At 51.6% G+C, this 25,182-nt stretch overlaps 1 protein-coding gene and 1 pseudogene across 8 annotated transcripts in view; one reads left to right on the forward strand and one right to left on the reverse strand.

Annotated features, from left to right (window-relative positions):
- WNK3 (WNK lysine deficient protein kinase 3) overlaps positions 1-25,182 on the reverse strand; it is a 73,513-nt gene that overhangs the window by 13,981 nt on the left and 34,350 nt on the right. For 7 of the 8 annotated variants that reach the window (XM_090060674.1, XM_090060673.1, XM_090060675.1 and 4 more), the window contains 8 exons: positions 20,347-20,504; positions 18,986-19,074; positions 17,332-17,551; positions 13,389-13,665; positions 7,560-7,747; positions 5,777-5,902; positions 1,068-3,494; positions 398-462 (listed from right to left, as the gene is read on the reverse strand). In XM_090060674.1, the coding sequence (XP_089916800.1) occupies positions 398-462; positions 1,068-3,494; positions 5,777-5,902; positions 7,560-7,747; positions 13,389-13,665; positions 17,332-17,551; positions 18,986-19,074; positions 20,347-20,504 (3,550 nt within the window). The remainder of the gene's footprint in view (positions 1-397; positions 463-1,067; positions 3,495-5,776; positions 5,903-7,559; positions 7,748-13,388; positions 13,666-17,331; positions 17,552-18,985; positions 19,075-20,346; positions 20,505-25,182) is intronic. The other variant, XM_090060676.1, reaches the window with a different exon arrangement.
- On the forward strand, positions 22,964-24,127 carry LOC149858539 (uncharacterized; annotated as a pseudogene).

Below are 25,182 nucleotides of genomic sequence, written 5' to 3' on the forward strand. Positions count from 1 at the left end.
CAATGACCTACATAGCTGGGAATCTCAGTATCAAGAGAAGCAGGGAGCATAGAGCAGGGACCTGAAAGCAGAGTGGCCAATGGGGCAGGGGACACAGGCCAGGTAGCAGAAAACAGTGGGCAATGAGGCATGGGGTACAGAGCTGGAAGGAGAAAGCAGAGCAGCTGATGGGACCAGAGGCACAGGGGAGGGAGCAGGAAGAGCAGCTGACGAGACCTGGAGCAGGGGGTGCAGGGCAGGTTGCCAAGACCAGAGGCAACAGATCAGGCAGGGGGGCACAGAGCAGGGAGCTGAAAGCAGAGCAACAGATGGAGTAGGGAGCCAAGAGTCGAGCAGCTGGTGGGGCAGGGAGAGCAGGGCAGGGAGCAGAGAACCCTCTGGCCTGGAGTCCACTCACCCCTGGGCCACATCTGGCTTGGGGACAGCCAATGGCAGGTCCGGAGCCAAAGGAAGCTGTGAAGCCTGTGGGGAGATGCAGGCATGAGTTTTGTGTATCTTGGCCCAGGCTTTTATCCACTCACACAAGCCCTTCTGTTAACCTGGGAAGCCCAGAGCTCCCCCCCATGGCAGAAGTGTCAAAATCATCTGGCCCTACATGAAGAGTACCAGGTGGCACCTGCCACTCATCTCCTTGTGGCCAATGGGGTTTGGCTAGGTGTGGCCACAATCCCCACCTCCAGTGGGGCTTGGGGGATGAAAGCTAGAATGAATGGAGAACATCTTACCTCCCTTCTGATGCCCCCCTTTCCCTGATGGTTTCTGAGGATATGTGTGTCACATGCAGCTGCCACTTGGGACATGTGCCACACAGCAGCCACCGGGGACATATTTGCTAGGTGCAAAAGTTCTCTGGGACAAGTGCCACATGTAGCCCATGCCTGGATACATGGCGCACACAGCAGCCACCTGGGACGTGTGTGGCTTGCATGTTGTGGGCTGACCACCCTAGAGACCCCCAAGCATTTGTGGGAGTGGGAGGGGATAAAGAGCAGGGACCCAGAACCAAGGAGCTCTCAATTACCTCCCTAAACCTCCCACCACATATCCCTCCAACACTTCTCCCCTACCTGCACAGGCTCCGGTCCCTGAGAGCGCTGGGGGCTGGGGGACATCGGGCAGGTTCCCACCTCCTGGGGCATCAGGGTGGCCACAGAACCCAGGGGCACTTGCCATGGCTGCCCCGAGGGTACATAGCATGGTTGCCCTGGGGCAGTGATGAAGGTCTGAGGGGTCTCGGGCAACAGTGGGAAGCGATGGGAGCCTTGTCGGAGCCCTGCTGAGTCTAGGGGCTGCTGTGGAGGGTACGTGGGGGGCAGCTCTGGCATTGTCACCCGCACATAGTCCTGTGGGGGATGCCCAGCATACAGGCCAGGCACAGGATAGCTTAGGTGGCTGGGGAAGGGGTACACAGGCTGGACTGGGTGCAGTGGTGCCAGGTCTTGCTGGGCTGGGACGTAGCTGGGTGGTAGTGAGGCATACGGCTGGGGCGGCTGCAGGGAAGCCGCATGCTGGGGGGTTGCTGGCTGCGGTGGTACCCCTGGCTGTATTGATGTGACCTCAGCAGGAGCCAGCTGTGGTGGTTGCATGGATGTCATGGGCTGCAGCGGTTGCCTGGATACCAGCTGCTGCTGCACTGTTGCTCCCTGCTGCATGGAAACCACCTCGGGGGAAGCCAGTTGGGGCAGCTGCATGGATGTCACTGGCTGCAGCAAAGTCACCTGTGGGGGGACTTGTGGGGGCTGCTGTATCAAAGCCACTTGCTGGGGAATCTGCTGCAGTTGCTGTATGGATGGCACTAGCTGGGGAGCCTGGTGGGGGTGCTGTGTGGGGGCCACCTGCTGCACGGAGGCTGCTGGCTGCATTGCTTGCACCTCAGAGGGAACCTGCTGGGGCAGCTGAATGGATGATGATATTTGCAGGGGCTGTGTCAAAGCCATTTGCTGGGGAATCTGCTGCTGTGGCTTCAGGGAAGCCACTTGCAGAGGCACCTGCTGGGGCAGCTGCATGGATGTCCCTGGCTGCAGTGGCTGCATTGAGGCCATTTGCTGGGGGACCTGCTGGGGGTGCTGCGTGGATGCTGCTTGTTGCAGCTGCTGTTGCATGGAGGCAGCCTGCTGGGGTGGCTGCATGGATGTCACGGGCTGCAGCTGTTGCAGGGATGCCACGTGCTGAGAAACTTGCTGTGGGGGTTGCACGGAGACCACTTCAGAGGTAACTTGCTGGGGCAGCTGCATGGATGTCCCTGGCTGCAGCGGCTGTATGGATGTCATCAGCTGGGGAACCTGCTGTGGGTGCTGCAGGGAGGCCACCTCAGAGGAAACCTGCTGGGGCAGCTTCACAGATGTCACTGGCTGCAATGCCTGCATAGATGCCACTTGCTGGGGAACTTGCTGCAGCAGCTGCAGGGAAGCTGCTGGCTTCATTGAAGCCGTCTCAGAGGAAACGTTCTGGGGTGGCTGCATGGATGCCCCTGACTGCAGCAGTTGCATTGATGTTACCTGCTGGGGAACCTGCTGGGACAGCTGTATGCATGTCACTGGCTGCAATGCCTGCATTGAAATCATCTGCGGGGTGACCTGCTCAGGGTGATGCGTGGAGGGCACCTTGGTGGGAACCTGCTGGGACTGCTGCCTGGATAGTCCAGGAGGCAGCTGCTGCTTGGCTGTGGCCTGATGAGAAACCTGCTGCAGGTGCTGCACGGAGGCCACCTGCTGTATGGAGGATGCTGGCTGCATTGAGGCCACCTCGGAGGGAACAGGCTGCAGCTGTTGCAAGGATGCTGCTGGCTGCAGCAAAGTCACCTGTGGGGGCACCTGTTGGGGGTGCTGCATTGAGGCAGCCTCAGAGGGAGCCTGCTGGTGCAGATGCATAGACATCACTTGTGTCGGCTGCATCAAAGCCATTTGCTGAGGAACCTGCAGCAGTGGTTGCATGGATGTCACCTGCTGAGGAACCTGCTCTGGGTGCTGCATGGAAGCTGTTTGCTGCATTGAAGTCACCTCAGAGGGAGCCAGGTGCACTGATGTCACCTGCTGCACAGCTTCTAGCTGCAGGGGGACCTGCTGGGGTGGCTGCATGGATGTCACCTGTGGGGGGACCTGCTGGGACTGCTGCTTTGATGGCACCTGTTGCATCGAGACTACATGCTGGGGGACCTGCTGAGGGTGCTGCATGGAAGCTGTTTGCTGCAACTGCTGCTGAATGGAGGCCACCTCTAAGGCAGCCTGTTGGAGTGGCTGCATGGATGTCACTGGCTGGGGCAGTTGTGTGGATGTTCCTGGCTGCAGTACTGGCATAGATGTCCCCAGCTGTGGTGGGGCTGTGCCTATGAATGGAGTTGGGGCCTGGCCAGCTGGCAGGAACCCCACAGCACCATCAGGATCCCTGGTGGGCAGCTGGCTCCCAGGGCAGACGGCAGGGTCAACCTGTGGTGAGGCAGCCATCCTGATCGCTGGTGGGTCCTCCACCCCGTAGGGCAGCTGAGGGTCCAGGTGCTGGGCCAGGAAGAAGGAAACAAAGGATTCAGTAGGAGGACATACTTGTTCCCTCTTCCCACCCCATTCAGGGCTATCCTAGAATGCCCTGCAGGGGATAGAGCCTGGAGAGAACTAACCAAGTTCCCCTGCCAAGCCAGGGGGTTTTGAAGACAGGATTGGCCCCAATTATCCCAGCCCAGCCCAGAGCCTAGGACTTAACATATTTTCTCACATACCACGCACATCTTCTCCTTCCCTCTCCCCCCCCGCAAAAAAAATCAGTGTCAAACGTTGTGTCTACAGTGGAGAAGCTAGATTTCTCTGCCTGGAATAGCAGCTCCCTGCTTGGATGGATGGTTTGGACAAGGCTGATTCTGCCTCAGTTGGAGGGCTGAACTAGAGGTGACTTCTGGAGGTCCCTTCTAGCTTGACTTTCCTATGATTTCTTTCTGATTTCCATGACCCCTCTTCCAAGAGCAAACTACCTGATGGGAACATTTCTATTCAGGCAGCTGCAAGAGTCCATCCATTGATTCCATGGCTCATTGTTCTTCACTTTGAATGTGATAATGAATGTCTCATGTGTAAGGTCTTGATGTTCCACTAATCAAGCTAACTATTCTTAAGGCAACTGTATGGTCTGCTGTCTATTCCTGGTCTCTCTCCTCTTATTTCACAGCCTTGGAGACTCTTTAGCTATACCTACACTAGGATGGGCTCTATGTAAGCTGTTACCACACAGGAAAGAGTTCTGGGAGTCACTGTGGATGGTTCATCAAAGACAATGCTCAGCAACCATTGAAAAAACAAACAGAAGATTAGGGCTGATGAAGAATGGAATTGTGAACAAAATGGAAAGGATCATGATACCCCTTTATAAATCCACAAATATCCACATTAGGGCCTGGTTTAAATAGCAGGCCCAGCTTGTGAATATCATGCTGCTGCTGTTGTTGCAATGAAATACCATGGATATGGCTATTTGCTAAGGAACTCCCTAGCAAGTGGCCATATCATGGCGTTTCATTACAAATCACATTTTTCATGAAAACCATGAAATTAAGTGACTTTCATAAAAAATGTGAAATCATGATTTAAACCAGGCCCTAGTCCCACCTTGAAGACTCTGCCTAGTTCGGGTCCCTGCACCTCCAAAAGGACAGAGATGAACAAGAGGAGTTCCAAAAGACAACAGGGATGATTCATGGTACAGAAGGGCTTTCATGTGAGGAGAGACTAAAGAGACTAATGATAGAGAGAGACAGAGACAGAGGTGGATAGATAGAGATGGCCAGATAGAGTGTGAGGTGGACAGAAAGACAGACAGACTGTGGGGTGGATAAATAGATAGATGGACAGAAAGTGGAGTGGATAAATAGACAGACAGAATCTGGGTTAGATACATGGACAGGCATGCCTATTCAATTTAGAAGAGAAATGCTTGAGGAAAGATATGATGAGGGTTTCCAAAACAATAAATGGCAAAGAGAAGTCAATAGGGATTTACTATCGACTGTCTCTCACTAGACAAAAACTAGCGGTCACAACATGAAACTAGCATGCCGTTAGTTTTAAACTAACACAAGGCAGTTGTTTTTCACCCGGTGTAGAATTTAAGCATAGACTTGGTTGATATCATATGTGGTGGAAGCGAAGAGGTTAGCCAGATTCACCAAGGGACTGGACACGTGCCTGGCAGAAAGCAACACTGATCAGGAGAATGAGGGACACAGCCTCTGCATCAGAACTCCCTAGCCCTCCAATGCAGGAGGCTGCAAGTGGGAGAGGAACAGGGGAAAAAACCCTGGTCAGACCCAGCTCACTCTCCCTCTCAGCATCTGCTCTCTGCTGCTGTTGGACACAGAAGACAGGGCAAGATGGACCTCAAGTCTGACCCAGTTAATGGCAGTCCTTATGTTCCTAACCTTTCTAAGGCACTGCTGCTGTACACTAGATGCTCCTGGTCTCTCTCTCCTTCCATTTCACAGCCTCATAGACTTTTTAATGCTATTTAAAAGTCCACATTCACCCCTGGAGGTCAGTCTTTAGCAGCACCTGGGTTTCAGCTTGAATTAAGCAAGGAAGAGAGGGCATATGAGCTGAAGATGAGGCTCTGTCCTTGCTGTAGGTGTCTGTAAGTCTGAAATAATCCTTTTTTCTTTGTGCTTCTGCCTTCCCCAAGGCATGGTCTTATGTGAAGGCATGTGGTACATGAGGAAATACAGCAATTGCCAGAGTATTCTCACAGAGGGCTTCCCCCATCCCCCAACACCAACCTCCACCCTGGAGAAGGGACTTACCAGCATCTGTGGTAATGGCTGGGCAGCCAAAGGCGAGACCTGGGGCTGGGGGGCTGGTGGAGGGGCTATGTCTTGGGGAGGCAGCCCTGGGGGCAGTGCCAGAGGCAACAGCTGGGGGGGCTGTACCTGGGCATGGAAACGACATCATCACCATGGGGCCATGGAACTCACAGTACAGGAGGTGTGGCCACCAGCTAAACTCTGTCCCCTCCTGGCTCTGAGCCCCACCCCCCAGAGGGGTAAACCAGAGAGGGTTAGCTCCTAGGGGTGCCAGTTTGGAGGCAAGGGGGTCCTGGGTAGTGGGAGTTAGTATCAGCATCAAGAACCAGGGGGACCATGGTGGTAATGTCTTGCAGCTGTAAAAGGTTGTTAATGTTTGCTCCAGAAATTCTAGGCTGGGGCCATGCCCCTGCTACAGAGGAAGGTAAACCCCCCACCCAGACTGTACCAATCTGTGTATGGGGTAAAATTCCCTCCTGACCCCACATATGGCATCAGTCTAACCCTGAGTAGAAGGGCAAGACCCTTTAGTCAGGATCCTCTGGGATTGTCCCCCAGCAGGAGCACTGGCACGGCTCTGTCACCATCCCCAGTATGGGTTGCAGCCAACACCCAGTGCCTCTGAGGGAGCCTTCAAAACCCCTGACATGTAGCAGCAAGTGGAGGGGGTGGAATTGTGGCAACCAGCAAAGTGCAGAAGCCTGGAAAATCATCATAGACACTGCTATACCTGGATCATCCCTGATCAGTGGCTGTCCAACCTTTCCTTGAATCCTGCCAGTAATGGACAGCCCACATCTTCCCTGGACATCTATCTCACTGCCTCCCTGCTCTATCATGGAAGAAGTTCTTCCCTGAGATCCAATCTAAACTGACTTGGCTGCCACTTCAAGCCATTGCACACATCCTGCTCTCTGCAGCACAAAAGAAAAGATGGGGAAGGGTAGTGCTATTCACTTCCACAGTTCCCTTGCCACCAAATTTCCCAACCTGTGGGCTGGATGCCATGGATCTGAGGGCCACATCTGGTGAATATCCCCCATAATTAGTAATTTTTCCCCTCTATTCGGCACTGGCGAGGTCAAACCTGAAGCACTGTGTCCAGTTTTGGTCCCCCCACCCCACCCCCACTACAAAAAGGATGTAGACAAATTGGAGGAAGTCCAGCAGAGGGCAATGAAAATGGTTTGGAGGGCTGCGGCACATGACTTCTGAGGAGAGGCTGAGAGAACTGGATTTATTTAGTCTAGAGAAGAGAAGACGGAGAGGGGAATTAATAGCAGCCTTCAACTACCTAAAGGGGGGTTCCAAAGACGATAGAGCGAGACCGCTCTCAGTGGTGACAGATGACAGAATAAGGAGCAATGGTCTCAAGTTGTAGCAAGGAAAGTTCAGGTTAGATATTAGGAAGAACTTTCTCACTAGGAGGGTACTGAAGCACTGGAACAAGCTACCCAGAGAGGTGGTTGAGTCTCTATCATAGGAGGTTTTTAAGCCCCAGGTAAACAAAGTCTTGGCTGAGATGATATAGCTGGGATGGTCCTGCTTGGAGCAGGGGGTTGGAATAAATGACCTCCTGAGGTCCCTTCCAACCCAAAGTTTCTATGACTGTAAATTGAAGACCACTGGTATGGTATGGTATGGAGCACAGAGAGGCCTCAGGGAGCAGCTGGTGCATGGAAGCTTCTGTTGTCTTTTAATCCCCCTGCTCCTAAGGTCCAACTATCTCAGCTACCCCACAGGTTCTGCCCCCACAATGGCAATGCCCCTCAATGTGCCTTACCCCGGCCATCTGTTGATAGTGCCCCATGAGCGGCTGTGGCTGGTAGAGGTGGCCCTGCAGGCCAAGGTCCACTGGTGGGATCTGCAGTGGCTCCATCATGGGCTCTGAGGCATAGGCAGCCATGCTGAGCTGGCCGGAGGCATCTGATAGGATAGTGGAGCTGGCACCATTCTCAGACAGGCTGTCAGCTGAATGAGAAAGAGAGCGAGGGAGTGAGTAGGCGAGAGGGTTGTCAGCGGCAAAAACTTCTGAAGAGTGTTTGTGTTCTCCTGCCCCTGGCCAAGAGCTGTAGGCAGGGTGAGATCAGAGCCAGAGATTTCATGAAGCAAAGCTCAGGAAAAGAAAGGAGCTGGTTCCACTGTATGTTCTCCCGTACAATACAGAGCGTTTTCCCTGAAAATCAGTGCCAAATTGGGGTGCGTGTATTAAGCGGGAGAACTGATCTATCATTATCACCCAGAATAGAAGCCCCTTGTTTTCATTCCTACTCCACACTGCAGCAGCTGTAGCATAACTACTCAGGCAGCCAAGGGAGTCCATTGACTTCATGGCTCGCTGTTCTTCGCTCAACCGGTGTTAACAACTGACTCTTTGTTTTAATGGTCTTTATAACATGTAACCCCCGCCCTTGTTACTAGGAAGGTTGTCAAGGGAGTGTAGCTGGAGGCAGGTGCAGGAAGGGCAAAGTGGCACCAGGTGGGAGCTGCCCAGGGGAACTGAGCCAGGGGCTAGAAAAGGAGAGAGCCAGGGGCTAGAAAAGGAGAGAGCTCCAGGAGAGAGCTGGCTTCAGTGAGGAGTCAAGCCAGCCCAGAAGTACCTGGTGGGCTGGAGGGGTGGCCAGCCTTAGTAGAGGGCTCAAGGACTAGAATCCCAGAGGGGTTTGTATTTGAGTTAGGACCAGTTAGGTTGCTGTTTGGGTTTTACCAGAGAATCAGATTGTGGCTACAAGGGAGAAGACAGCCATGGGTGGGGTGCCTGGGAGACAGAGAGGAGAGAGGGTCATTTACATTTGTAGAGTGGAGAGAGATTAGCAGGAATCAGGGAGATGACAATGAGCCATGAAGTCAATTGACTCAGCTCCTGCCTAAATAGAAACACTGCTGCCTCTCCTATGCAGTTGGTTTTAAAGCTGAGGTAGAGGAAGAATCAAAGCTAGAAGAGAAGCAACTGCACTGCCGCAGCCTCCCCAAGGGCAATGGCAAGACTATTACCTCTCTCCTGCAAGAAGTTCTCTATAGAAATTCCTGTGAGTAAAGTGTGTTCATGCCACAAAGCTCAACAAGGTATTACCCACCATCTCCTTGCTGGTACAGAACCAAGCAACAGAGTACAGCTATTAGCTATGGCAGTGAGAGGATTAACAAGGAATTCCGCCATCTTGGCAGCTGAATGACTGCTGCTGTGTCTCCACGCTTCCTTTCTGGCAAAGAAAACAGCATCCCTTGCTTCAAACATACATCCTAGATGGAACAGAAGAATATCAGCAGAGCCAGGCTAGGTCAGACCAATGGTCCATCTAACCCAGTTTCCTGTCTCCAACAGTGACAGAAATGGATGCTATAGAGGGAGAGCATAGAACTGGGTATCTCTAGAGCAAGGGCAGGCAAAATATGGGCCACAGGCCTCATCTGGCCAACCAGACTATTTCACCCAGCCCAGGGGCAGGTGCCTAACAATTCACTGTATCTGGCCCAGCCCTGGGTTGCCCCTGCTGTGTTTGCATAAGGCTGAGCTCCGCTCGCTCCTGCAGGGGCAGAGTGTGCTGCTTTTCCACCCTTGCCTGCGGGATAGCCCTGACCCTGGCCCCACAGGTAGGGTAGCAGCAGCAGCAGGTGGGGAAAGGGTGGTGGGTGGGGGAAGCAGCAGCGAGCGGGTAGGTGCGAAGGAAGCAGCGGTGGGTAGGAGCAAAGCGGCAGCTGGGCAGGAGCACAGGGCCTACGCTGGAGCCCTGAGGCCGGGGCCAGCGGGGGCCCAGGGTAGGACAGCAGGAGCATGGGAGCTTGAGTCGGCGGGGGAGCAGGGTCTGCCTGGCTCTATCATGCTGGGCTCTCTAGGGCTCACATTCAGTTCCCGGGGTCTCTGCCTGAGCTGCACACCTCCAGAGTAAATCCCATACGATGAAGCCGGTGGCCTGGCCCCGCTCACTACCAACGTGCAGGTCATAGGGAATGGTGAGAAGCTCCACACTATAGAGCTAAGCCAGCTCCACCTCTCCTTGGCACCCCAGCTGAGCCCCATGACCTGCACTGCTGGCTTCGCTGCACGGGGCTTCCTTTGGCAGCATGGGGCTTGGCCAGAGAATCTGAGAAGTGCATGTGAGCCCCGCATAATGGAGCTGGCAGCCTGGCCACGTGCAGTCTTGGGACTCACTGGGACCGCACGCTGCCGGGGGGCTCTGCTTGCCACAGACTGTGAGCACCCTGAGGGCCTGCTTCCTGCTGCTGGCAGCAGGAGCTGTGCATAATGCAGGGAAGTGTTTGAGAAGGCTGTCGTGTTTGTAGAAGCAGGCCCACATGTACACCTGACCATACACACCCCCCTCCATGCACACCCCACACCCACATTCTCCCAGCCATACCCCCACACACACCCTACAACCCCCCCACACCCACAGCCCTTCACAAGCCCCATACCCACCCACACTCACCCCCCCACAAATCCAACACACACCCACCCACAGGCCCCCCAACAAACCCCATACCCACCCCCCAAACCCCATATACATACATACCTACACACACTCTCACAGCCCCCCACAAATCCCATACCCATCCACCCATACCCCACACATCCCTCCACACATCCCCCAACAATATACAAGAGTAAGACTTCATTTTGAACTATTATGCAATTGCCTCTATACACACTACATAACAGACAAATCAAGACAAAAATATTTTTTGAAAAAAAATTAAAATATATTATAGTAGATGTTTGATTTTTAGTATACAATGTTGGGTTGTTTTATGGTTCCAAGATGGCAACTCTCCCCCAAAAAGATGTACTTCTGGGGGCAAAGATCAGGGGGTTAGGAGTGGGACTTCTAGTCCTAAAATGCCAAACAGGGGGTGGGGCATCTATCAAGGGACAGGGCTACCCTTGTGGCTCTCAACAGTTCACCAAAACTAATTAAGTGGCCCTACAGCCAAAATAATTGCCCACCCCTGCTCTAGAGTGATCCATCCCTTATTCAGTAACCCCCTGCATGTACTATTTATTGTATTAGAGATGCAAAAGGAAACATCTCTGATTGGCTTGTTCAGTGGTTCCAACAGATCTATCCTCCATATATTTAACCAGCCCCTGGTTGTGCTCTCTGCCATTACCCACTGCCTTGCTGATGATGAATCCCACCAAGTTAGTGATACATTACATAAAAAAATCCTTCTTCTCGTTAGTTTTAAGCCCATCTTCTGATCATCTTCTGATCCCCTGGTCCTAGCATCCTAGGACTTGGTGAACAATAGCTCCGTCACTTGGTCTGTTCCTTTTGTGATTGTATAAACCATCATCCTCTCCCCCATCAGTCTCAAGTACATCAGCAGGACCAGAATTGGGCACACCAGTGGTCCATCTAGACCAGTATCTCGTCTCCAGCAGTGCCAGGGGTGAATGCTATAGAGAGAGAGCACTGCATATCTCTGAAGTGATCCATCCTCTATTCAATACCCTCCCTGGCACCATACTATTAAACAGCTACTAATAGAATCCTAGAGAAGTGGGGCTGGAAGGGACCTCCAGAGGTCACATCTAGTCCAACCCCCTGCCTGAGGCAGACTCAGCCCTATCCAAACCATCCCAGACAAATACATTATCTCAACTCCTACTGTTAACCCTGATGCAACACAGATGTCACGTCCAAACCTGCCACAGGTAAAAAAGCAGGGGAACCATGGCAGCCAGTGTCCTGCTTCTATGAAATGTTGTCAATATATGCTCAAAAGATCCCAGGTAGAGAGCCATACCCCCACTACAGAGGAAGGCAAAAAATCCCCTCAGTCTATACCAATATGACTGGGGGGGAAATTCCTGCCTGACCTCAAATATGGCATCAGTCTGACCCTTAGCAAAGGGGCAAGACCCTCTAGCCAAGAACCTCTGGCTCTGGTCCTAGCAGGAGCATTGCCCAGCAAAATCCCCAGCCTTGGCTACACCCAACACCCAGTGCCTTTATCTAGTGAATTTATCTAGTCCCTTTTTGAACCTGACTGCAGGGCCAGCCCATCCTATCTTGCAAAACCTGCAGCTGCAGGGGGCCCCCTGTGGCCATGAACCGTAGGCAGCAGAAGTAGGGAGCTAACAGGGCTCAGCCACCCCAAATGGAGGGCAGCAGCAGGCACAGCTTTAGGGCAGCCCAGACATGGGAAGCTGCAGCAGTGGGGGAGGGGCACACACTGACATACCCTGCCCTCACAGCCCGCACTGCAGCCAGCAGCTGTACACAGGCAGGTAAGTTTCTTTTAACCTTCTTTCTTTATTACCCTGGGCTTGGGGGGTGGGGTCAGATTGAGACCCCCCCCCACCACAGTGCAGGAGAGAGTGGGGTATGGGCAGGGTGAATGATTCACCCTACCCCGCTCCCTGCTGCACTATGGGAATTGTCCCATTACCCAGCCCAGCCCCTATTCACTGTGCATGGGGCCTCAGCCAGGCCAGATTGTGGGACAATCAGAGGCTGGCGGCTCATCCAGGGAGTGGGTGAGCAGGTCCCGCCACTGTGTGCACTGCAGAGAGCCAAGGGGGATAGGAAGAGTTCCACCCAGCTCCCCCACATCGTACCCCTGGACAAGCAGCTGGGCTCTGACTGCCTCACGACCCAGCCCGGCTGGGGCCTCATTCATGGTGAATCGGGCCCTGGCCAGGCTCAGTCATGGGACAACTGGAGCCTGGTGGGTCCTCCAGACACACAGCGCCAGGCAGCCAAGGGGGTGGTGCCGGGGGGCTGGAGCACATGCCCCCCCAATCTTTGCATGGGGCAAGGGTGGGCTGCAGCTGTGAGCTGTGCTTCTCTCCTTGCCTTCGCGCCTTGCTGCTGCTCCTTTGAAAGTGGCCATGTGCCTCCCTGCTTGGCCCACCTAGCAGCAGGATGCACATGGTGGTGTCCACTGCTTTTGAAGCACCAGGAGCAGGGAGGCACAGAGGCAACAAGCCCTCTGGCCCAGTGGCATAGCTGAGGTTGGTCCTGCTCTGGCCCCCAGCTCTGGGCCCCCCACGGGCAGTGTGCAGCCGAGCCCAGGAGGCAGCCGGGGCTGGGCAGTGCAGCTGGGGCCATGAGGGGGCCAGGGCCAGGGCCAGGGCCAGGGCCAGGGCCGGTGTGGTGGCTGGGGCCAGAAGGCAACCGGGGCTGCCGGGGCCGGGGCCGGGGCAGCAGCCAGGCCCAGCACAGTGTGGTGTGGCACCAGGCAATGCTACTCACCCCCGTGGCCCTTTCCCCTCCCATAGACTTTCCCATGGCGGGGGGGCATGTGTGTGCACGTGCTCAGCCCCCCCACAGTCTTTTTTCTTCCTCTTCCTATGCTGTGAACACTCCAGCACCACCACTCTATGCTGCTGCTGCTGTCAGCTTCTGCGGCCGCTTGCCACCCCACCTCCCCATGGCTTCTTCACATCAGGGGGCCCCCAAAATGGTGGGCTGACCCTGCCTGACTGTGCTATCTGCCTCTATAATCTCCTATGGCAATGAGTTCCAAAAGTTTGTTGGGTGGAGGGCTGATTTTTTGGGAGAAAGGTACATGTTGTATATGAAGAAATAAGGCAGAAATAAGTCACAGACTGCTGAGCAGATCTGTCCTCCACAAGGCGCCTCCACTGGCCAGGGGAGCCACGTACCGGTAACGGAAGAACTATGTTGCATCTGCTGAAGCATCTGCTGCCTCACGTGCTGGTCCACCTCTGTCTCCTCGCACTCAGTGCCCGCTGGCTGGATGAGGGAGATGCCTAGGGGGTGGAAGTAGGGTGGGGTGGGTTTGCCACCCTGGGAGTCCCGGTGCTTCTCCAGGTAGCCCACGTGCCTCCGCTCCCGCGTTTTCTTGATCAGAGTGACACGATCACGGATGGACTTGGCCACGGCCTTGGAGTCGCTCTCATGGAAGAAGCCTGATTTCACCTGTGAGGGAGAGGCCAGGAGGCGAGATGTGAATCCTGGAAAGCCCCTTCCTCTCTCCACTTGTAGCCAGAGATTCCCCCCTGCCCCCACAAAAAAACCCCCAAGTCTCACCCCATCCAACTCCTTGACATGAACTGATGACATAGTTGGCCTTAGTATAGGAAAGTTGGGCTGGAAGGGACCTCATGAGATCACAGTGATTTTGCCCATCCACTCACCAAACCTATCCAAGATGGTACCATAGAAGAATTGGGCTGGAAGGGACCTCAGATGGTCACATAGACCACAGCCCCCTGCTTCAGGATATCATCTTGGATACCCTTGGATATCAACTTGATCTGGTATCCCACGATGTTCTTATGAGAAAATTGAAAGATTGTGGGCTTAACTGAGGCAGTTAGGTGGGTAGGAAGCTGGTTATGGGGTAGGACCTAGAGAGTTCTACTGAATAGGTCTGTGTTGTCTTGGCAAGAAGTGGCCAGTGGTGTCCCTTAGGAGTTGGTGCTTGGTCCACTGCTTTTTAACATCTTCATCAATAATTTGGATGTGGGGGTGAAGAACTCACTGGCCAAGTTTGTGGACGATACCAAGCTATGGGGAAGTGTGATCACACTTGAAGATAGGCTGCAGATACAGGCAGACCTAGACAAGGTAGCAAGTTGGGTGGATTGGAACCAGATGAGGTTTAACATCGAGAAATGTAAAGTGCTTCACCTGGGAACGAAAAATCCCCTGCACACCTACAGATTTGGCAATGCCAATCTGACCGGCACTACGAACGAAAGAGACCTGGGGGTAATAAATGACAACAGAATGAACATGAGCCAGCAGTGCAACGGTATAGCCAGCAGGCCAAATAATATTCTGGCATGCATCAATTGATGCATCTCCAGCAAAACCAAGGAAGTGATTCTTATGCTCTACTTGGCATTGGTGAGACTGCAGATGGAGTACTGCATCTAGTTCCGGGCAACAAATCATGGAAAAGCTCGAGAGAGTCCAGAGAAGAGCCACCTGTATGATCAGAGACTTGCACAGCCATACGAGGTAGGAGACCTGGGACTCTTCGGCCTGAAGAAGAGCAGGCTGAGAGGGGACTTGGTAGCAGCTTACTCCTACTACATCCAGGGTGTGTAGCAAAACCCTCAGTTTTTCTTTTTTTATTTATTTTAAAATGCATTCCCTCCCCTTCCCCAACCATTTCTGACTTTTTCTCTCCCTCTCTATTCCCTATAGATAAGTAAGCTAAGTAAGCTAAGATGTAGGATAAGCTTTAACATTTTATTTTAGGTAGTAAGTTTTATTTTTCTCTCCCCTTTTTGCAAATAAGTTTTCTGCTATTTTGATATCGATACCCACTGTTTTATAAGTGATAAAAGTATTATGTTTGTACTGCTTTTATATTGCATAATTACTGTATTAGGCCTATATATGTAAGTTAGCGTAAGTCATGTCAAGTTTCCATTTTGTATGTCAAGCCTCCATCTTGTGTCCTCTGCTCGGGCATCCCCTGTGTTGCAACTGTCCCCCTCCCATGTAAATTGGTTTCCAGATGAATGAGAGTGATTGGGAATGACCGAAATACAATGGTAGCAGGTCTCTACTGAATGGCCTGTAATGACCAGGCCATCACCTCACATCGATTCATCCAGGAACCATGGACCTCACCCAGGAACAGAGACAAGAACCCAGCATTTGAAAGACAAAAGACCCTGCAGAACCAGCAACTCTACCATTGTACCCCACTATTACAGACACTGGAAACTGCGCATCCCTGCACGGAGCACACTTGCTCAGTACGCCAGGGGCTGACCCTTGCCTGGGTATGCCTGCTGTCACTAGGGTCATACAAGGTCAGCCCCTATAAAAAGAGGCAGTGAAGACAGAGCCAGTGGGATGCCCTCTCCATGTGGACCAGCACCATGCCACACCACGTATCCACCTAGAGGCCCTGCCAGCACTTCTGGACAACACCTACTGGACAAGGACCCCTTTCCAGCCTGGATAGGTAGCTATCACCCCCTACCCCATCTTCAACCAAGGATCTAGACTCTGCTTCTCTTCCCTACCTGGACTCCAATCCTTCCACTGAGTCTCTTTCTCCTGCTGGCAGAGAGCGAGAGTGAGTGAGAGAGAGAGAGAGAGAGAGAGAGAGAGTGTGTGTGTGTGTGAGAGAGAGAGAGAGAGAGAGTGTAAACCAATAACTTCATGGGGCTGTGTAGTGTGTTGTCTGTTTAATAAAACTGTTATTTGGACCCCTAAGTTGGGTTCTGCTTTACTATGGTTTGGTCCTGCTCCAATCTCTGCTCCTTGCCCCTCTAACTTCTGGCTCATTTCTCCCTCTCCTACTTCTGGCTCACTGCCACCTCCAACACCTGTCCTGAGCTCCTCTCTGCCTCCAACGCCCCCTGTTTCTTTGCCACTGCCTTATCCCCACGGCCTTTTCCTTTTCCCCTGAGCAACCAGGTTTCTGCCTCAGTTTCTTTCCTGGCTGTCTCCTTCTTGCCACCACTTATCTGCCACCCCTCCCCCAATATCTCAGCTGTCTGCCTTAGTTTCTAGCCCCAGTCTACCTTAAGTAAACCCAAGCCTTAGTTCCTCAGCCAGCTTCTCTGTAATCTACCGGTTCTAATCCTGATTCTGGCAACTTTCACTCCCTACACTTAAACTCTCTCTCTCTCACCTGAACCTCCCCCAAGTATGCCAGGTACCGCAAGCACACACATACATACTGTACCATCCAAGTTAGGAACTTACCTGTGTGTGTGTGTGTATATATATGTCACTGTGTGCATGATATACAAATTAGTGATTTGTGTCTAACTTTTGGGGTGTATAGTGTATGTGCTTGAATTGGTGATAGGTATGCATGTGCTTAGCTGGTTTGGATGTGTATGTGCCTGAGCTGGTAGCATGTGTGCGTATGCACCTAATTGATTTGTGTGTTTGTATATGTGCAATTGTGCCACACCCTCCTGTCTAACAGGGCAATACTGAGATCCTGAGAGTTGGCCTGACCCCACAGGGCAACAGGTATACATCAAGGGCTTAGTAAATAATTGTGGACCCAAGACTCCAGGAGACGCCTCCTCAGTAATGGATAAAATAGGAGAATCCCTGCCTTTGATTTGGAAAGGCTAGAAGAGCTGGGGTGATCAAGTCTGGAGAAAAGAAGACTGAGGGGGATTGGATCACAGCCTTCGAGTTCCTGAAGGATGATCACAGGAGACAGGACTAGAAACAATAGCCTGAGCTGCAGCTAGGGAAAGTGAGGCTGGATATGAGAACTTGCTTCCTCTGAGGGAGGCTGAATGTGGGATCAGGCTGCCTGGAGACACAGTGGAATCTCCATCCCTAGAGGTTCCCAGGGCAGGCTAGACAACTCTGGGCTGGGATGGTTTTGTCCAGAACCATACTGCCTTGAGCTGGATGAGATGTGACCTTATGAGGTCTCTTCCAGCCTGATTCCCCTATGCTCCTATCTTGGATGGGTCTGGTGTGTTGATGGGCAGAGTCAATATGACTCTGTGAGACCCCTTCCAACCCAATTCTTATATGATCCCATCTCAGAGGGGTTTGGTGACTGGGTAGGCAGAAAGAAGGCAAGCCTCACCCCCAGGCCACGAGGCTGGCAGTAGTTGTGGGGATGGAGAAGGGAGCTCTCACCATCTCGTAGGCCACCTCCTCAGGGACATCGATGTCCAGGTTGAAGCTGAACTCGATGGCTTCATTGTCCTTGTGCTTCCCCTTCAGCTTCTTGGGGTCTTCCACCCAGAGGCGGAGAGCAAGTGAGGCTATGACTCCATCATCATCCTCGGCCAACTCCACCCGCAGCCCCGTGTCCTCGGCAAAGAAGGCATGATTCAGCAGGTCCTTGATGGATAACCTGGGATGAAAGAAGAGGGGAGCTCTGGTCCCAGTGCCAGCCCCATTCTAAGGCAACATGGTACAGTTCAGGAATGCTCCGGTGATTTAAATGTGGCTAAAAAGAGAACCCAGAAGTCTTGGCTCTTCCCTCTCCCCCTGCCCCCACTAGCCCATTAGACCTCAACAAAGACACAGGGCTCAGTTAGAGGAAGTGATGCATGGAGTCCTTCAGAGCACAGTGGAGGGGGTTTGTTTTGCTCTGGACATCCAGGCTTTGCTGTTTGCCAGAAGGGGCTGAGGGTGGATTTTTTTCCCCTCCTTGTTCCTACAGGGGTCTGGGGGATGTTTTTCTTTGCCTTTCTCCAAGAGTTAAGGCTAGGGATGGTGACCGGGCTGTGCCAGTGCTGGACTCAAACCCAGAGGGTCCCTGGTAGAGAGTCTTGCCCTTGAATACCTCATGCTTCCCGAGGCTGGGGAGGGCATGGTGACCACATGCAGGTGGTGGCGGTGGTGGTGGGGACATAGTGGTGGCGAGTGGAGACTGCCCTTAGGTGGCCACAGGGGTGTCGGCAGTGAGGGTGGGCTGAGCGGGGATCACCCACAGGCGGCTGCGGTGATGTTGGTGTTGAGGGGGTACTGCTGAGTAGCGATTGGCAACTACCCACAGATGCCGCTGGCAGAACACCCGCAGATACCACCAGCAGTGGCGGTGGTGACCCATCTCAGGGGGTGCACATGCATCTGCATCCACCCCCTATGCATCGCCAATGGTTTTGCCTCTCCACTCAGGGTCAGACTGACACTCACTGGGTTCAGGAATTTTACTCCCTGGTCATACTGGTATGGACTACAAGGGTTTTTGCTTTCCTCTGTAGCAGGGGCATGGCCTCTACCTGGGAATGCTGGACTATACTTTAGCATTCTTTGACAGCAGCAGGACAGACACCATGGTCCCTCTGCTTTCCCTGTGGCAGGCTGGGTGTGATGTCTAGTGTTGTGTCAGGGAGGATGGTAATTTTATGAAGAGGTTGGACAATGGATTTGTCTGGGACAGTTTGGATAGGGATGATCCTGCCTCAGGCAGGGGGCTGGATGAGATGTGGCCTCTGAAGGTCCCCTCCAGCCTGACAGGTCTTAACCCCTGGCTTTACCTAGGGGCAAGTATGGGGGACGGGTATTGGGGCAACATGCCTTGGGGCGACAGGGTTGCTGAGCAGTGTTAAAACTAGATCAGACAAGGATACACATGGAATGATTTGGAGGGAAATGATTATACCTTGAGCAGGAGTTTGGACTGAATGTGACCTACAAAGATCCTTTCCAGAGATCCCAACCTCTCTTATGATCTTATGTCCTCATCCAAAATTGGACCCCTTGGTGGGAACCCACGGACATCCCAGCAGGGACCATGGGTTCATGGCTTATGGGGGCAGAGAAGGGGGTCAGAACGTACCTCTCTGACTTGTTTTGACGGATGCAGCCTTCAATGATCTCTTTCACCTCGGGGTCAGTCACTTTGTTGAAACTGGCTGGTTTGATACCCTGGAGGAGAAGGCAGAAGCAATGGCAAACACCATATTTTTGCATACAGCACACCTTGCTTTCTCTAAAAGGGAGCCAAGGCTCTTTGTTGCTCTGCTTCCTTTGGCTTGCAGTAGATTCGACTCTTGGCTTCAGCAACAAGCTGACTTTCTCTAGTTTTTCTCAATCCTTTAGGAGATGTGGAGACCAGAACTGAACACAGTATTAAGGTATGGACATTGATTTGTCAGGCATGAGCGTTTAAGTACTACATGAACAATGGACAGAGGCTAAGTCTATTGTGAGTTGACTAACTCAGGGGTCCCCAACCTTTTTATGCTGTGGAATGGCAAACTGCAGACCGAAGTGACTATGGACTGGAAATGACTGCAGACCAGCAAACTGCATACCAGAAGTGACCATGGACTGGAAAACTGCGGACAAGCAGTGACCTGCATATTGTGGACCGGCAGCCAACCCTTTTTTATACTCAATATAAAAAAGGGTTGGCTGCTGGTCTGCAGTACGCTAGTCACTTCCAGACTTTCAGTCCGGAAGCCAACCTTCTGATGGATTGTCACTCAAACCTTTGCAGCCCAGTACCGGGCCAGAGCCCGGGGGTTGGGAACCCCTGGACTAATTTATCCATGAGTCTGTCAGCCCCTTTGTGGGCCAAAATCATAATTATATGTTACCATGATGTTGCCAAGAATTAATGGGCTCTTTTGGCCGTGTCTATCAGATCTGATAAGCATGCCCTTTGGTGTTGGCAGGGGGAGACAGGGCAAAAGTATGGAGCCCCCATCACCAGTCTTACCAGGGAACTTTTATTTGCCTCTGCTGGAGAATCTTCCCAACCCCACACAAGTGAAGTAGGACATCTCAGACCCATAGCAGGGGCCCTAGCCACCATGTGGGCACAGTACCTGACTGACATCAAGGCCCATGTTGTGCTGAGACCCCAGGAATGAGCTGTGAGCCAAGATTTGGCCCCCCTGGGTGTAGAACCCACCGCCAGGCTGAGATTAGGACCCTGTCACCCCCCCCCTACCCCATCGGCTGCTCTGCTTTCTACTCACTGCCCTGTGCCCGTCCCATTGGCTACTCTGCTTTCTGCTCCCTGCCTGTGCCCCTGCCCCATCTGCTGCTGTGCTTCCTGCTCCTTCCCCAATGTACCACACACACAGGAAGCCCAAAGCTTATCTTAAGTTGGCCACCCCTGAACTAAGAGCTTTATTCCCAGCCAGCCACCTTGTAAGCTGAAAAGGTGGAAGGAGGATGAGGGACACCTACACTGGTGACCTTGCGGTAGATCTGGGCAGCATTTTGGCACTCTGAATATGGGTACTCTGATGTGGCCATCTCCAGCATGCACATCCCAAAGGCATAGACGTCCACCGACTCATCATAGTGCTCCTCATACATCTCTGGCGCCATGAACTCGGGGGTGCCTGGGGAAAGTAAGAAGAGAAGAAGCCTTTGAGATCCTTGGGTTTATGGACTTCCTACCGCCAAGACAGGCAATGGAGAAAGCCAGTGATGAGACTGGGATGGGGGGGAGAATGTTCCCAGTGGAAAATAAATCAAGGGAAGCTGTGGACTCTCCATCACTGGAGGTGTTCACAAAGAGGTTGGACAGCCACTGGTTGATGATGATCTAGGTGTAGCAATGCCTGTTGCCTGCTATGGGGATTTCCCAGGCTTCTGGGTCTAGCTAGTTGCCACATGGGGCTGGGATGGAATTCCACCCTGCCCCTTTTTCTGCAACATGTGTCAGAGTGTTTTTAAGCCTTCCTCAGGGGCACAGGGTGTTGGCTGCAGCTCAGCCTGGAAATGGTGACTGGGCTGTGCCAGTGTTCCTGCTGGGACTCAAACCTGGAGGGTCCCAGGTAGAGGATCTTGCCCTCCACTTAGGGTCAGACCAAAGCCAGAGGAGTCAGTTAGGAATTTCCTCCTCATGGTCAGATTGGTATGGATTAGGGGGATTTTGCTTTTCTCTGTAGTGGGGGCATGGCCTCTACCTGGGATCTCTGGAGCATATATTAACAACCACTCAAAGCACCAGGATGTTGGCTGCTGTGGTCTCCCTGCTTTCCCTGTGGCAGGTTCAGGTGTGATGTCTGGTGCTGTGTCAGGGTGGCTGGCAGTTTTACAAAGAGTTTAGATGACGGATCTGTCTGGGATGGTTTGGACAGGGATGGTTCTGCCTTGGCAGGGTGTTGGATTAGATATGACCTCTACCTACCTATCTACCTACACAAATTAAAGAGTTACATAATGGACATGTCTGAGATGGCTTGGATAGGGCTGATCATGCTACAGGCGGGGGGTTGGACTAGATGTGACCTCTATATATCTATAAGCTACATCCATCCATCTACCTATGGAGAGGTTAGATGATGGACATGTCTGGGATGGTTTGGACAGGGCTGATCCTGCTTCAGGCAGGGGGTTGGACTAGACCTCTGGAGGTCCCTTCCAGCTTCATGTCTCTATGATTCTATGAATACCCAGTGGCCTGCTGCAGCATGTACCATATTACAGCATCCATTCAAAGCAAAAAGAAGAAATGGAACCAATAACTACAGGAACTTCTCCCCTAGCCGCAAAACAATCCTCAGAACACCACCAATACCAACATCCCAACACGATACTCAGTGAAACAGAAGGAATCAATCAACTCTCTAATATAATCAATCTCTGCATTACTTACCAAAGCTGAAAAATCTGTCCTCTCTAAAGGCCTTAATTTCTGCCCAGGAAAACACCCAAATAAGATGTGGACAACTAGAAGAATTTTTTCAACACCTTCATCTGAAAGAGTATTTCCACAACCAAAAGGAATCCACTTTCAACATGAATTCATCAGCTGACAACATTGACGAAAAAAATAAATGCCAAAAATAAAAAAAACCCCTCAGATTGGACACCTAGCAGTAGACGAAATTCAAATCTTGATCGCTACATTGACTGTTTCAGAGAAAGAATGAATAAAGAAATACGATTCAACAAACATCACTACAACAACCACTCCCTCTCAGAAAGAAGGGTCATAGAATCCCTAAGATTCAACCAGCGAATGGTAATAAAACTATTCGATAAAGGAGGAGCTATAGTTAATCTTAACCGTGAAGACTATAAAAGAAGCCAACAAACAACTCTCTGACCCTACCTACTACAAAAAACTAGAGAAAGATCCCACTCCCCTTTTCTCCTCAAAGCTCAAAGCCATCTTCACATCATTTCCATCAAAACTACAAGAAAAACTTCAGACTCTGATCCCTACACTACCCAATCCAGGGACTTTTTACCTGCTCCCTAAAATCCACAAACAAGGAAACCCTGGCAGACATATAATTTCTAATCATGGAACTCTAATGGAAGAAATATCAGGTTTCATCGAATCCATCTGAAAACTGCTCATCCAAAGACTGAATTTCATCCAAGACATAACTGACTTCCTGCGAAAACTCAAAAAAACTCCACCTCCCAGAAATACCCTCCTAGCCATTGTGGATATCACTAGCTTATACACCAACATCCCACACCTGGAAGGCATCAAAGCCTGTCTCACATATCTACAGGAACGAGATTACAACTCAAGAGTACAGACCTCAAGATATCACTAAACTCATATACTTCATCCTCATGCACAGCAATTTCAGTTTCAACAACAACACTTCCCTCCAGACTATGGGCACAGCTATGGGCACCAAAATGGCCCCACAATATGCCAACCTTTTTATGGCCCACCTAGAAGAAGACTTATAGATGACATCTTCATCATTTGGACTGAAACCCTGCAGTCTCTGACTGATTTCCACCAAAAATTCAAAAATTCAACAATCATCACCTCTCCGTCAGATTATTGCTTGAATACTCTAATACCAGCATTTCCTTTTTGGACACCATGATCAGTAGCCAAGATGGTAAAATTCAAACCACCATATATAAGAAACCCACAGACCAGCATACATATCTACACAGAACCAGCAATCACCCTAAACACCCCAAGAAAGCTGTAATTTACAGCCAAGCTCTCCGATACCCCCAGATTTGCAGTGAAGAGAATACCCGTGATCACCACCTCACTAATCTCAAAAGGGCCTTCAGCCAACAAGGACACTCCTCCAGAGAGAGATCGCACTTTTGAAAGAGCCACCCAGATGCCACATGTAGATTTGCTGCAGTACAAAAAGAAAACCCACAAAAATCACACACTGTTATGACATATCACCCTTCCCTGGAACCTGCAGGGAAAATCCTCAAACAATTGCAACCCATACTAGAAGAAGACCCCATTCTTAAAGAGATCTTTCCAGAACCACCCATCCTAGCCTTTAAACAAGCACCAAACCTCACTAACCTGATCACCAGAAGCAAACTTGCTATGACCCAAACCACACCCAATCGATCTAGACCATGCGAGGACAAGAAATGCAAAACCTGCCAACACACCTCCACCACCCCCACAATAACTATACCTCACAATAGAACCATCACTATCCATGGATCTTACACCTGCACCTCCAGGAACATTATATATCTCATCCAGAGCACCAAATGCCCTGATGGAAAATATGTAGGAGGAACCAACCAACAACTGCGCACCAGAATAAATGCACACCGAAAAATCTATCGAAGAAAAGAATACCCAGCTATCTGTGGGGGCACACTTCTCACAAGACAATCACTCCCTCCGATTTCTCAGTTCTAATCCTCAAAGGGAACTTACAAAACACCTTCTATAGATGAGCCTACGAACTTCACTTCATAAATCTACTGGATACAAAAAATCATGGATGCAATATAGACATTGGATTTATGACGCATTACAACCTGCCTGACATCTGATTCATAGGCGATGCATAGGGGAGGCATGGGGGGGGGGTCACATGCCTCCCCTGAGATCGGCTACCACTGAAGCCACTGGCGGTGTCTGTGGGGTGGTCCCCACTCACCACCCTCTCCCCTGCCGTTGACACCACCACCAGCAGGTGCAGACAGTCCCCACTTGGTGCTGCCAACACTGACGCTGGTGGCTGTGGGCGGTCCCTACTCACCGCTCGCCACCATTGTGTCCCCCCAGTCTCAGGAGACACCAGTTGTTCATGATCAGATTCACTGGGTACCTGTCTGACCTGATCTCTTACATTCTTCTTTTCCCCACACCTTTTCACCCCTTCTCCCCTACTTTTCTGACTTCTGTTTTCCTGATTTCCAACCATTTCCTTTTTCTTTTTCTTTGAGAGCCTCTCTTTTTACCTTGTACTATCATCACTGTAGCGTTTCCCTTTGGCCTTCTCCCCCTCCCCGTTTTTCCTCTGCCTGCTTCCCCCTCCCTTACCTGTTTTACTTTTTGTGTTTCTAATTTCTACCTACTTACATTTTCACTGACATCCTGTTACACTTTTAGCTTCTCTCATTCCATGGAGTTTCAGAACAGCAGAGACTCCCTTTGCCTGAAGAAGGGTGACTGTGCCTGCAAGCTTGCCTAAAACTTTTTTTCCAGCTACCTAATAGGTTTAATAAAATATATCACTCAAATAACCTTGCCTGCCATTGAATACAACACACACCTTTCCTCCCCAAAAATCAGGCATACGCCCAAATTGGGTTGTATGTCCTAAGCAGGGAAGCCGAGTTTCTGCCCTCCGCACTCCACTCACCACCTCTGACCTGTGCCCCCAGCACTTCCCATCCCACATAGTTGCTGCCTCCTGACCCAGGTCATCACTGCCGCCACCACCCTTAGACCTGACCCCCTCCACCACCTCTGGACATCTGCCACAAGCTCCATGGATCCAGCCAGGAAGGATCCCCTGTGGACTGGACTGGACTGGACCAGCCCAGCCCAGCCTGAGGTGTCTGATACACTTGTTCAACCCCCAGTGATATTCCATCATGAATTCCTCCTATCCAAGCTGCCTCTGCTGAGGGCACAGTAGCTTCTGCCACCACTCTGATGGATAGGCAGAAAACACATGTGGATGTCCCTGTGTCCCAACCTGTGCAGCTGCTGCCTCCCACTGCACATTACCAGTCCTGCCTGACCCATTCTAATATTATAAAAGCCTTAGTCTGTCCGTCCATAACACTTTATTCCACTCTGACTGGCTGACTGAAACA

This window comes from Crocodylus siamensis, chromosome 8 (assembly GCF_052110815.1).
Source record: "Crocodylus siamensis isolate JL-2025a chromosome 8, ASM5211081v1, whole genome shotgun sequence".
Classification (NCBI taxonomy): domain Eukaryota; kingdom Metazoa; phylum Chordata; order Crocodylia; family Crocodylidae; genus Crocodylus; species Crocodylus siamensis.